Below are 14,009 nucleotides of genomic sequence, written 5' to 3'. Positions count from 1 at the left end.
GCCCCTCATGATCCTATTAGGATCGGACATGGTCAAAAAAAAGAAAGAAAGAACATTCATTTTGGGAGAATGAAATTGAGATCGTTTATAAACATTTGTTTGTGGTCAATTATTGTGAAATCGTGGAAAAGAAAGTCTGTAGTAACAAAGAATTATATTTTAAATAGGAAATGTAATGCGGCCGCTGTCGCCCCCTCTACTTCAGCAAGCTGCATTCGACGATGTGCTCTACCGAGTGGATGTCATGAGGAATGTGGGAGTGCGCACCGATGGAAACGAGCCTCCCAAGATCAGAGGAGGCAGCCTCAAACTCAACAGTTTACCCGTGAGCCATATATTATATTCTGTCATTACTTACAGGAAAGTATTACATTCAAAATATTTAGTCCATGGCCTTGACATTCTGTTAAATGTTTGTAATTTTTGTATTTTTTTTAAGTATAGTGAGTTTATATAAAATCTTTGTTTTTATATTGTAGGCGATGGCATTGAATGCAAATGGCAGTGGTCCTGGAGAGAGCCCTCCCATAGAGCAGCAACCCACTGTTAGTGGAAGATTGGAAATCAGAATACAACCTGCTGCTGGTTCACCTACACAATCACGTATGTAATAATATCATATTACACTTCTAAACTGCCCTTTCAATGATTTAAATCAGGACTTCGAACCGTTATTTTTTTTCGTTTCAGTTTTCGTTCTAGTTCAAATAAAAATATATATATCGGTTCGGTTCCGGTTTTCGGCTTTCAGTTCAGCTCCGAGTGATTAATTTTTAAATGTTTTTATTTGTATTCAAAATTTATCTCTTTAATAAGAACACTGATAATTCAAAATTTGCCGTAATTCGAAATTTTCGCGAAAAAAAAGTCCCTTGAACATTCTTCTTTATTTCAGAGTTCTGGCATATAAAAATATTCAATAAATCGTAATAAAGTACACTATTTCATGAGCCAGTCATTGAAAATTGTGACAGACTTTTCTTAAAACTTGATAAATTACTTATTTTAAGAAGGTAATAAAAATAATCCTGACATTTTATGACCCATTAACACACACGGAACCGGAGATTTGGTGGGCACAGCTCTGATCGTAAACAATATTATTAATGAAAATGAAATTTTTTTTTTTTCAAAATTTTAATATTTCCCCCCCATACATTTCATAATTAGCAATTAGAATTTTTTTTCGATTTTCGGTCCCGTAGAATTTGTATTAACGAGGTTTTACTGTATAAATTATGAGATGCGCCTTGACAACTGAATGATAACTGAAGTGGGGAGTAAGACCATGTTAACGCGTGTGTTTGAACATGTACCGAACTAAAAAAAACTGACATTTTTTTTCCGGTTCGGTTCCAGTTCTGACAAAATCAACGGTTTTTCCGGTTTTCAGTTCAGTTCCGGTTCGAAGCCCTGGTTAAAATTAATATTAAATAAATATGTAAATAAATTTTTACCATGTGTTAAATATTATGTAGATAATATAATATGTCTTAATCCTCAGGGATTTTGGTTTATTATGGTTATATTATTTTTAGTAGGAACACAGTGTACGATTGTGTCCATTGCTATGCCAAAGGGACTGATATAATACCACTATTATCTGCTATTTTGAATTTACATAATATACAGATTATAAATTAAAGCAACGACAAATTTGCACCAACACACATTACATCCCGCCTTAACCCATCATTCGTAGAGATCTCTGGTATAGCAATAGTATTTTGATTCCAGCCAAAATACAGACTGCGGTAGAGAAGCGACCCCGAGCAACCTCAAAGACACCCCCACGTGGACTGACAAATGGTGGGGGCGGCGGACACAGTCCCAACGTAGATGACCCCTCTGTTTACTTTGATGCCACCGAGAACAATGCGCAGGCGGCCAGGACCTCTCTGGAGAGGTCGCCTGGCCCACAAGGCAGTACCGCCCTCAAGAAGATCGCTACACCTGTTGTCAGTAAGAAGGATACTACGGATGTGGAGCCACCCTCTGACAGTTTGCTTGTGAAGCAGCAGACCAAACAGATGATACCTACCGTTGGAGACAATATCAAGGCATCTGATGTCCAAGTTCTCGTCACCCGGTTAGTAGTATTTGTTATATTTAAAAATATACGAATTGTATTTGACTTAATATTTTTTATTCTTCTTGTGCCATCCCCCGTCAGGAATCAGGGCTACCCTCACTTTATTGACCGCTGTTCGGAACAGTTGTGTGGTGCTGCATTCATATCAATCAATCACAGAGATTCATAAGCTACTAAATGACCTGGGAAATGGTATACTTTTGTCCTTGTGGGGCTGGTCTATTTTAGTATTATATTTTTAATATAATGCAGAGCTTTTCAGTCTATTGCTGTTTGTTTGAGGATGTTCACATTGATTGCCCTGCCAGTTTAAGGGATTTTGAGTACTTATACTCTTTCGTGATATCTCTTGGTGCAGTATCCATAACTCCAGGCTATAGGAAAAAAATGAGAAGAGATAATAGTGAACTATATTATGTAATCTGCGGTCTAGGTTTAAGTCTCCATTACTGGTCATACATCTCATCTTGAGAAATGCATTTCTTGCTTTAATTTTTTGAGCTGATCCCATTCCTCATTGACCTGTGACCTATATTGATACAACGATTGATTTGTTATGGCCAGGTATGCGGTAGTGAAAACACCTTCAGCGTTGAATTGCGTATCCGGTGGAGAGAGGGAAGGTCGAGATTCCGGACTGGCCAGCGGTGACAGTGACGATGCCAAACCAGAGCGCAGGTATTCCCATCTCCTTTCACTAATTTCTATTAAATTTATTCCAATCTAGATTAATGATAATATGGTTCTCAAGTGTCTTATTCTCTTCCTACTCATAACCATATACACCAAAATCTCTTCATGAATTTAATAAATACATATTTACTGCTGTGACACTTCATTTTTTATGTCATGTAGTCCCAAATGCTGCTGTAATTGCACATTGCCAGACGTTTTAATTTTGGAAATTTATCTTCGAGGATATATTTCTGATAAAACTCAAGCTTATTCCCTTCGAACATTCACTTTAACTCTATGCTTGATTGCAGTTCTATTAGCTCCATTTGTAAATTTGGAGGCGCTGATTCCACCTCCACGTTAAATGGAGTTAAGAATATTTTGAACATTTCCTAATATTTTTGCATAAATGCGAATCTGGTATCGAATTTTTTAACTAATTTTGTGACTTGATTAGAATATTTAAAAAAAAATCTTTACGGTCACTATTAAGTATGGAGTGTGTGGAGCCGGCATAAGTATAAAAACATGTATTAGCACGCAGCATAACAACAAAGATCTCATTTCACAAAATATAATATAAATGTGGTAAATTTATGAGAATTTTTTTTATTGTATGAATACCAAAATGCAAAATATAGAATGCTGAAAACCTCAATTGGGCCTTGGGCCGCAAAAAGTTTTCATTTGGGTCGCGGGTTGGGCATGCCTGGACTAAATCATACACTAAATTTGTCGCCGTGTCAGCATGTGACAGCACGTGACGTGATCGTAATGTAATCATAGCATAAGGGTTGATTGGTTAATGAAAATCTGCGTATTGTTCTAATTCGAAAATGCAACACGATTGAAAAAATCAACTACACTTGAAACATGAAAATGTTGTTTATTACAAATATTGAATCGTGGATATATCGTTTTTTTAATACACTCCACTCCTTATATGATAGAATAGATCAGTGGCGAAGGGTGGAGGTAGGCTGTTAAGATTCGCTATAAATAGTGCACACTAAGCTATGTTAGTCATATGTATTTGTTTTTATTGAATTAAGACCACAATTTACGGATGGTGTTAGTTAGTTTTTAAAAATCAATTAAACTCTGCCTAAACGAAACCATAATAGATTTGGTCTAATTTGGGCAATACGACAAAATTGTGCACAATTTTTCACTCATAGTTATTTGTTTTCGTTGGATTAAAACTACATATTACACATATTGTTGGTTCATTTTTTTAATTCATTAAGTCCTGCGTAAATCAAACTATAATAAATAAAAAATATTATTCTATCTATAAAATGCTCAAAGTTATGTATGATTTAATTGCATAATTTTAGATATTTTATAGATAGACGTGTATTTTTTGACTATTATCTATTATGGCTTGGTTTTTCAGGGTTTAATTGATTTTTTTAAATCTAACCAACATTATCTGTAAATTGTAGTCTTATTTCAATGAAAACAAATATGTATGTCTGAAAGAGTTTAATGTGCACTATTTATGGCGGATCTTAACAGCCTACCTCCACCCTTCGCCACTGGAATAGATTAATATCACCATTTTGAATAATTATTATATTTTTATTCATTCCAGAAGCACTAAACTCATGGAACCGTCGCCGCCCCGCCTGATAAAGTCTGCAGAACCCGTTGTCAACTCCGTCATCCCCAAAACTGCCGTCCCTGTCACCATCAAACCGGTACCATCCATCACTCTTGTCAATAATGGAGCTTCCAAAACTGCCAGCAATGGAGGAGACGAAGATGACGAGGAAGAGGAAGAAGAAGATGATGATGAGGACGATGACGAGGATGAGGACGAAGAAGAGGAGGCAGAGGTAGAGGTGTGCGTGGCGGGTGCCGGTCGACTCATGCACACAAAGTCCACCGGAGATATACTCGATAGGAACGTGCGGGTCTTATACTCTGGTCAGTCTAATTATTTTTCTATACATTAATCTGTTAACTGGGTATTCTCAACACATCGATATGTGAGCGGTATGGAAGTATTGAAAATCCAATATAACTAATCGCATTGTAGCAATAATCCCACAAATCCTTACATATTTTTTTGTTTTATGGCTAATGATTAAATGACTTTTGCAGATGAGGTCAGTGCACGTGGAACAGACGACAGGGAGAGGGGGCGAGCACGGCAGCGGACCCCATCCCTCGGAGGGGATAACCCCACTCCGCCCAGAGATGTCAGTACCTTTCATTTTTACTATACAATAAAATAATATTGTCATCGCAATTATTGCGGCCCACTGACCAAATGAATTAATATACACCCGATTCTCTTTTTGCACGGTTTCGAACACGGCGTGTGCTCTGAGTTTGCGATTAAAAGTTGGAATTCCAAATTTGTATCATCTGCACTTATACCGTTTACGGTCGGTGAATAATTGGAAAATCGATAAATAGTTGGGGCTTACTGATAAAAAAAATTGTGAATCTCTGGTTTATTTCCTTACAAATCTTAATCGTAACGATTATCATGCTACAAATTTGGAATCTATATGTAGTATCATTGATGCAAAGTATTAAATATGTATATGTGTATGTGTTATAGAAATCTGTGAGTGGCAGCAGAATCCCTGTGGCGGTGTCCATAGGTCCCTCGGCACTCCGCCTGGCCAAATGCGCCTCGTGGAGCGGCGCTGACGAAGGCAACTCGCCGCAGAGCCCCCAGACTCCCCTCGATGTCAACGAACTGACTCCAGGTAATTTATTCTATTCCATATTCAGTTAATATTTACGACATTTAAAGGCTCCCTTAGACCAAATTTTCTCATTTCTTGCGGCAACGAAATTCGCGTGCATGTCACACCAACGCGCCATTTTTTATGCAGACATTGCTGTCAATGTACCAACACGACCGTGTCTTGCATAATTTTTTACGATTTTAGCGATGATGAGTTTTTTGAATTTATAGAGCCGTCGGAGCCTGAACTTGGAACTAATTTAGACAACGATCCAAGACGGGCAGGAAGATTGGCATTTTCTACTCGAGAAAAGTTTGTAAACTGTTTTAATGACTGAGTACTACAATAAAACATAATTATTACAATACTACTTACCACTTTCATTTTATTCTTTTCTAATTTCAACCCATAGTTTGTCTTTTAAATGTTTTTGTAGTCTTTGTGAGATAAATAATATAAATACATAATTTCGAACGATTTCTATTAACTTTTCCGTCTTGGCATTGTTTTTCATCTTGTGATGTACGCGAAATTGACTGCACAACCATAGTCTCATTGCTAAACTGCCATGCAAAATCGAACATGGTTAAAAACCGATATGTATGTTACCGCGGTGACGCGAAATATTCGCAAATGCAACGAATAATTCGCGTTGCCATGTGGGAGACTTATTTAGTTGAAAGGCAAGTTGTGTTGTTAAATTTGAATATACAAAGAGGGAGCCTATCAAACTATTCATATCACAATATTTAATAGTGATTCTGGAACATTTTTAGTATGCTCACATTGGTAATTAGAAAAGTTAATACGAACACAGTAAATTCGAAATTTTCACTTAAATACAGTCCACTGAATATCATTTTCATGTAACACGTGTGACAATTCATGTGATCTGTCCCTCTTAAAATATAATTGTTTACTTTATGAAGTGTTTTGAAAATTCTTCAGAAAGGTTCATACAATAACAATACATAATCCCCAAAGGAGGACTAACTAACACTTGGTGTAGTAGTCGTCGCTAACCGTAATCATTGAACATCTGCTGCAGAGGGGGGGGGGGGGGCCTCCTTCAATTATCTATTGTATTTTATTTCGTCAAGACTTTTTTTTACCGAGATGCAAATATAGTTTGCCAGACAATCTATTTTGTCACTCAAAAAATACACTTTGATGAACGAAATGGTGATTGAAATTAAATGAATATGATGCTTCCAATAAAAATGCAAACTGCAATATGTAATAAATATTAATGTAACTACTTTTTTAGATAGGTCAGATAAAGTAAATTTAAAATTTATTGTCTTTGCCTGAGATGTTTGAAATAAAGTGTTTTTAATGCGGTGCATAAAAATTACCCGTAGAGTGAATCCTGCTGATGCGTGATGAATAAATGTTATTGACTCAAAATCTGAAAAAGAATGTTTCAGTGGTCGAGATTGAATCTGAGACCTTTCGATTAGCAACAATGCACACTGCCAATTACGCTATTCCGACAATCGCGTCATTGATAATTTTTATTAACATCATTTACTTTCATGATGGCAATTAGGTACAGTAGAACCTCAATTATCCGGACTAATTGGGAATGAAGTATATTATTTAGTTTCTTCATAATAAATCGTCTGCCCCTAATTATTAAACATATTCATATGGTGTAATGATGAGCACTCTGGCCTATGGATATCAGTGCATTGATTGGAGTTCACCTCTAAGTGGTACATGCTTTCTTACTCTACGATTTTCAGATATTTTTTTAGGTACGAGGGTGGGTCAATAAGTCCTTAGAAAAGCCGACAGGTGGCGCGACTAGTACTGCAAGCGGTTTGTTTTCATGCAGCGGCACTACCGATTCAGTATGCTGCGAAGTTTCAATCAGATTGGTCGGGTTGTTGTGTGTTCCTCGTACATTTAAAAAAAAAAATTGCTTGTGGAAAATGGAAAAATGGAAAATGGAGAAAATTGAGTTTAGAGTTGTTATTAAACATTTTAATATAAAAGGGTTAACAGCAAAGGAAATAAAAAATGAGTTGGATTTAGTTCACGGCATATCTGCTCCTTCACTTGCAACTATGTATAACTGGTTAAATGAATTTCAACGTGGTCGTACATCAACAAAGGATGAACCACGCTCAGGACGTCCTGTAGAGGTGACTACACCAGAAATGATCAATAAAATCCACGATATGGTGTTAAGTGACCGAAGATTAAAGTTGAGTGAGATAATTGAGGTTACAGGGATCTCAAAAGGTAGCGTCATTTCTATTTTACATGACAAATTGGGCATGAAAAATATTTCTGCAAGATGGGTGCCGCGTTTGCTCACAGTCGACAATAAACGCAGTAGGGTGGTGGCCTCTAAAGCCCTGTTGTCGCTCATGCAACGCAATCCGGATGAATTTTTTCGTCGCTTTGTGACTGTAGATGAAACATGGATACACCACTATACTCCCGAGACGAAAGAACAGTCAAAGCAGTGGATTGCGAAGGCAAACCATGTCCAAAGAAGGCGAAAACCGTAAAATCAGCTGGTAAGGTTATGGCTACTGTATTTTGGGATGCACGTGAAATTATTTTCGTTGACTATTTGGAAAAAGGAAAAACAATAACAGGGGATTATTATGCATCTTTATTGGACCAGCTAAAAAACAAAATTGAAGAAAAACGGCCTCATTTAAACAGGAAAAAAATCCTCTTTCATCAGGACAATGCCCGTGTTCACACATGTTTACGATCAATGGCTAAAATTGAAGAATTGAAGTTCGAATTGGTCGACCACCCACCGTATTTGCCAGATTTAGCCCCCCCAGTGACTTTTTCCTTTTCCCAAACTTAAAAAAATGGCTAAGTGGACAACGTTTTTTTTCAAATGAAGAAGTCATCGATCGGACAAATGCTTATTTTGAGGACCTTCCGAAAACTTATTTTTCTGACGGTTTAAAAAAAATTGAGAAACGTCTAACCAAGTGTATTGAGCTCCAAGGAAATTATGTTGAGAAATAAAAAAAAAATACAAAAATAAAACCTGTTTTAATGCTTTTTTCTAAGGAATTATTGACCCACCCTCGTATGTTTAATGATTGACAAAAGTTATATTGGATATAGGTTTAATGAAAAATAAAAATATGTTTTATTAAGTAGATATACAGTAAACCTCGTTAATTCGAAATCAATAGGATCTAAAATGGATGGAGAACAAAAAATTTAGAGCAGATTTATTTTTAACTGTAAACGTCGACCTGCTGATTTTGCTCTTGCTTTGTTTTGTTACTTACATAACAGTAATTATTTACAATTTTACACCATAGTTCATCTAAATCATGGTTTCCCAAAGTGGGCGCTGTGGGGGCATCGAGGAGCTTGGGCAATTAGTAATATAGTGCCTAGCTGTGTCCACATTGGCAACAAGTTGCTGGCAACCTCGTTATATTTCGATTAAAATAATTTTTGGTCAAACAAATTTTGATAATTATCGTAAAATTTAATGAGGTTGCCAGCGTGGAGACGGCATAATGTAAACAAATTAGTAGCACAATAACCACACTCATCGTAAGAACATTAGATGTTATTTTAATTTTTACTGATTTCATAAAGATAATTTCATGAAATATCTAGTGTGGTTTACACAATTCAATTTTATTTTAATAAATGGTTTCATAATATCAGTCCCAAGATTAAATTACACTTACATTTTTTGTCACATGTTGCCATCTTTTTATATGCTGATTATAGTAAAAATGTGTAGAAGTATAGTATTTCTGAAAAAAATAAAGTCCAGGAACATTTTTTGTCTTCAACTCTTTAAAATTATAGTGTTGTACTATAATAATTATAATATGGTTGGCAACACGGGTTGAGATCGAGATGGAACATTTCCAGGCCTGAAAAGCATTGTCTTTGAAAAGAGGGCGGTGAGTTAAAAAAGTTTGGGAAACTGTGATCTAAGTAATGACGCTATAAAAAAAACTTATTTTTTGCTTGTAATACTTTGTTGGCAAATAAATCTCAGAGCACAAGTGTGTACTTGCTACACTGCAATGCAAGATAATTATTGCAGCTAATTTATTCATTAGTCTAGTCTTAACAACCGTATTATCAGCATCACATATTCAGGCTCCATCTCCATAGAAGAAGGTTATTCTTTAATGTCTTTGGATTATTGGCATCGGATGAAGAGCTATCGTCCAGCCGCTGTGAATAAAGTCTGTTACGATTCCTCCTTCTGTGGACATTGGACATATTATTATTATGAGTCATATAGTTTCAAAAGATGTTAAAAAAGTCTGATTTTCATAGTCTGGAGAAAAATCGACAAAATCGATGTACTTAACTACTATTTAATCACTATATGCAATGAATTTACTGTAATTGAAAGACAGATCATTACATTTTCTATAAATTTATTGTAAAATATACAATTGAGTGTTTTTCAGATGAAGTAAAATTTTTGAAACTATGATATGATTAACCCTTTTACTCCCACGGGGCCGATATTTCGGCCCACCATACCTATGCGAAAACTCCATCTGGGCCGATCCATCGGCCGAAAGTTTGGAACCAAATTTACGATTTATTCCAAATTTTTTCCCGTCATATTTCGTTCATGTAGACGAAGCATTATATTCACTGTATGTTGGGTGGTGAGTAACATTTATTTTAGTGTCGGCATTGTTTATAATTATGCCATACCCTAATAACTCACAAGTCATAATTGCTCTGCTGTCGAACTTGAGACCAAAGAGGGTCATTAAAATAATAAAACATTATTTTTATGACACATTTTAAATTCTGATATTTCTTTTAGTTGTTTTATGATTCATATATCACATTACAAAATGAATTTTGTAATTTTTGAACTAACAATGGATGCCACTGTATTTTTAGTAAGATGGTGAAAAAATACATGAATATAAATATTATTAAAAATGATTTAGTGCTTTGAGACTTATTTTTTGAAATTACTTCATTCCATATCAGTTAGTCGTCGATACTGTATCGAATTCTCTTGCGATTTCGTGAATTGAATAATATTCTTGAATACCTTGACACTATACGATTTTTTTTGATTACTTTATAAAAATTCTATTTCATAGAGAAATAATAATATGTTTATTTTTTTTTCTGTTACTACATAAGGATAGATTATATTATAAAATTTGATATATCAATTATAAATAAAAAAATGTTGTCACACTTGTTTTGTTGTTCAAACATAGTTTTATCCGTTCATTTCTAAATAAATATTGATACATTATTTTTTTCTTTTGTTTTATTGATGTAAACTATCAATATTATTACTTATTATTGCTTTATATACCATTGAGAACACACAAAAAAAGTTTCAAATTTTTAAAACATGTGTAGAATTAGTTATTTAAAAAAAACTAAATCGACGATTTGTTGTCAAAAAACGCTTGGGAGTTTTCGCATATGCTAGGCTAAATCAGCTGGGAGTAAAAGAGTTAATATTGTGAAAAAAAAACAGCTCTAACTCCTTGAATATTTTCTCAACGGTAAATTGTGTTGGCAGCTCTGCGAAGACGGCGACAGAATGCATCAGAGAAGTATGTGACGGATCCTGCTCAGCTGTCCCTGCGTTTCAATCGGCCGCGCAGCCGCCACTTCCATTGTCCATGGACGCCCCCCACCGCTGCCGGCGCAACCGCCCCCGTCAGCGCCCCTCTCGCCGCCCTCCACGCCGAAAACAATGCCGTTCCAAATTTGCCGCCCGCCATTTCTCCCAGACCTTCCGCTGAATTATTATTAGCCAGGTAATGATATTATCTCATTTATTCTCAATGCCATATTATTAAGTCATCCTGGGATTGGTGATTTTTTTTATGAAAATTTGTTAGGTTTGAGTTATTTAATACATTTAAAAGTAGTGTGTACATAATAATATGTACAACCTTTGAAAAATACAATTGTGAATTTAATTTCAGGACTGCCAGCCGAGGAGTTCCCACCCACTTGTTGATGTCTTCACACTGTGGGGGCGGACAGTCCGACAGTTCGTCATCCAGTCCCCCTCCCCCGGCTCCCCCGCCGCCGCCTCCCGCCTCACCCAACCTCAACGACTCCCTCCTCGCTAACAACCCCGCCCGGCTGCGGAGGTTCCGCCCTGCCTCATCTCCCGCCCCGCAGCGCCCCTCTTCTGACGCCTGAAACACCCCTCCTCTTCGCCTTTGCAACTTCTACTTGTGACGTGCGCCTCCTGCTTAATTCTCCGCGGAGAAGAAGCGGCCGAGTGCCCCCCGGAGGGCGTCAGCCACGACGGTTCCGGCCATATTTCAAGCAAATATGTGAAGCGGCCCACGGAAGCCGGAGATTATTTGCGCGGAGACTTCGCGGTCATCACGACGCCCCTCAATAATCCTATTACTATTAATATAAGTTTATGAACCTGGAGAAAACGGTGTCATTTCTAATTGGCTGGAATTCTGGCGATGGATTTTATTGTGAAACTTTATTGTGTAAGTGTCGATTTTGTAGCTGTCATTGCGAAAACATTGTGACTTATTGAAGTGAAACAAATTATGGCACGCGCAGTCGCGGTCTCACATCGATTTAATTCAATTGTGCCGCTGTGAAATAAAAATAATGTGCGAGGACTTTTAATCAATGAACCAATTTTAAATGAAAACTTTACAAAGTGAAAAGATATATAGGTGTACACTGAGATTTTCAAATATTATACATAGTAATATAATAACATATAGTGAATAATGGAAACTTCAATTATTATGTACTGTATCGTTTGTTCTGCGGAAGCTGCTCCTGTTTTTTTGTATATTGTTTTCGCCTTGTCTACGCTGAAGTTCACTCGGCTTAATATCATGTTATTATTTTGTCGACTGTAGCGCTTGTGTCTAATATTTTTTGTAACTTGTCGCTTTTATGGTATTCTCTCTCTCACGGTAAGATTGTTATCATGAACTGTAAAAAATCATGCGTAATGCACGTCCTTGTTTAAATTGCCACGTCAATCGATACATTTTCAACTGTAATAATATGATCTCTGGGCGTATGAATGAATAATATGCTACTCTAATAGATTGTTACTCTCGTGTTTGTAGAGTTTGACTTCTTGAGTATGCGTACAAATCGAAAATATAGACCTTCTCTAAGCCATTTCGCATTACGGATTGATTTGTAATAAACATCACCTTATTATGGCCATTATTTGTCAAAAAACAATCATTTAAACACTAATAGTGAATTCCACAAATTATTAAATAAATATTCAGGAATTGCCAAGATACGCCCTGTAACATGAATTGTATTGTTTTATTAACTGCTACAAACATTGATTGTTTCAAACACAAAATATGATTGACATATCATTTAAGCCAAGACATTTACATTGTTATGAAAATATATATAAACTGCCGGTGGCAAGGTAGACAAACACCTTGTTTATCCGGATTTCTTTTTGATAATCAGTTATAAGAAAAAACACCTTTATCCCCAACTAATCCAGATAATCGAGGTTCTGCTGTATTTAGATGGATCTCAAAAATGTCATACATCTGCCAAATTCTCTGTTACACATTTGTTTTGTTAACACATCGTATGGGAGACATCATAACATTAAATATACAGTCATGTCGATAAAACTTTAAAATATTTATATTATCAATCATTGTTACAATTGAAAATGTTTTGGCGGTTTGGCACACTGGAAACGATGCATGAGCATTCTCACAGATGGCAGTCTTTACAAAAGCATTTTACTACTTTTAAATATACATAAATTTGTTTTTAAAATACTTTGTATGTACCCAAGTATTCATTGAAATCATGTCGTGTAGTAAGGGTCTACACTTTACACTGTACAGTGATCCCTCGTGGTTTGCAAACATTTGTACAAAATGTATAATTTAAACGACCTGTGCCTAGTTGAAATGGGGTCATCTTATTCAATGGAAAAAGATACGGTGGAAGAAATCATTGCTCTATTGAGAATGATTGTTTTGTGATGTACATAAGTGTCACAATTAGAATCAGAAGATGAATAATTTATAATTATTGTATATTTTTTTCTTCAAATAAATGCATATGACTTTCTTGTATTTTCATTATATAAACTATAATATTAATCACCATCTGTGCACAATAATACATACTAACTTTTAGGCAAATCACTGTGTCTTATATATCTGGGAACAGAACCCACGTAAATGACTAGGGATTGCTGTGTTTTTATCTCATTTTACATAGTAGCAATGGTATACTATGCCGAATGTAGGTTTCTTTTAGTTGTAACTATTAATATATTTTTTTTTAAATGAATACCAAATTCATTGTGCATTTTTCAATATTACTGTGTTCAATACTCGTACACGTCACCTCGGACGCTCTCTAAAAACACGTTCATACTAATGTTTTTGTTAATTCTTATCTCTGCTAAACGTGATACAAATTAGCAGAATTAAAAATTACCATATTGCCAAGATACCGTATTTTCCTTGAAAATTTTGGAAAAGACTTTGATTTAATATAAGAAAACTACGTGTGTACTTACGTGAGTAATACACACG

The 14,009-nt window shown here is 35.8% G+C and overlaps 1 protein-coding gene across 9 annotated transcripts in view; it reads left to right on the top strand.

The window, feature by feature from the left end:
* Asator (tau-tubulin kinase asator) overlaps positions 1-13,535 on the top strand; it is a 139,096-nt gene extending 125,561 nt beyond the window's left edge. For 7 of the 9 annotated variants that reach the window (XM_085956262.1, XM_085956261.1, XM_085956260.1 and 4 more), the window contains 9 exons: positions 168-325; positions 480-603; positions 1,738-2,089; positions 2,657-2,770; positions 4,362-4,696; positions 4,874-4,971; positions 5,340-5,490; positions 11,000-11,240; positions 11,412-13,535. In XM_085956262.1, coding sequence (XP_085812388.1) covers positions 168-325; positions 480-603; positions 1,738-2,089; positions 2,657-2,770; positions 4,362-4,696; positions 4,874-4,971; positions 5,340-5,490; positions 11,000-11,240; positions 11,412-11,634 — 1,796 coding nt within the window. In that variant the 3' untranslated portion in view covers positions 11,635-13,535. Of the gene's footprint in view, positions 1-167; positions 326-479; positions 604-1,737; positions 2,090-2,656; positions 2,771-4,361; positions 4,697-4,873; positions 4,972-5,339; positions 5,491-5,702; positions 5,785-10,999; positions 11,241-11,411 lie in introns of all 9 variants that reach the window. The other 2 variants (XM_085956264.1, XM_085956263.1) reach the window with 1 other exon arrangement.
* The last annotated feature ends 474 nt before the right edge of the window (positions 13,536-14,009 follow it).

Source organism: Rhyacophila brunnea, unplaced genomic scaffold (genome assembly GCF_057557595.1).
Source record: "Rhyacophila brunnea isolate RB1 unplaced genomic scaffold, BYU_Rbru_1.0 scaffold_6, whole genome shotgun sequence".
Classification (NCBI taxonomy): Eukaryota; Metazoa; Arthropoda; class Insecta; order Trichoptera; family Rhyacophilidae; genus Rhyacophila; species Rhyacophila brunnea.
The sequence above is the reverse complement of the archived record's forward strand: the minus strand, read 5'-3'. Positions and strand labels throughout refer to the sequence as shown.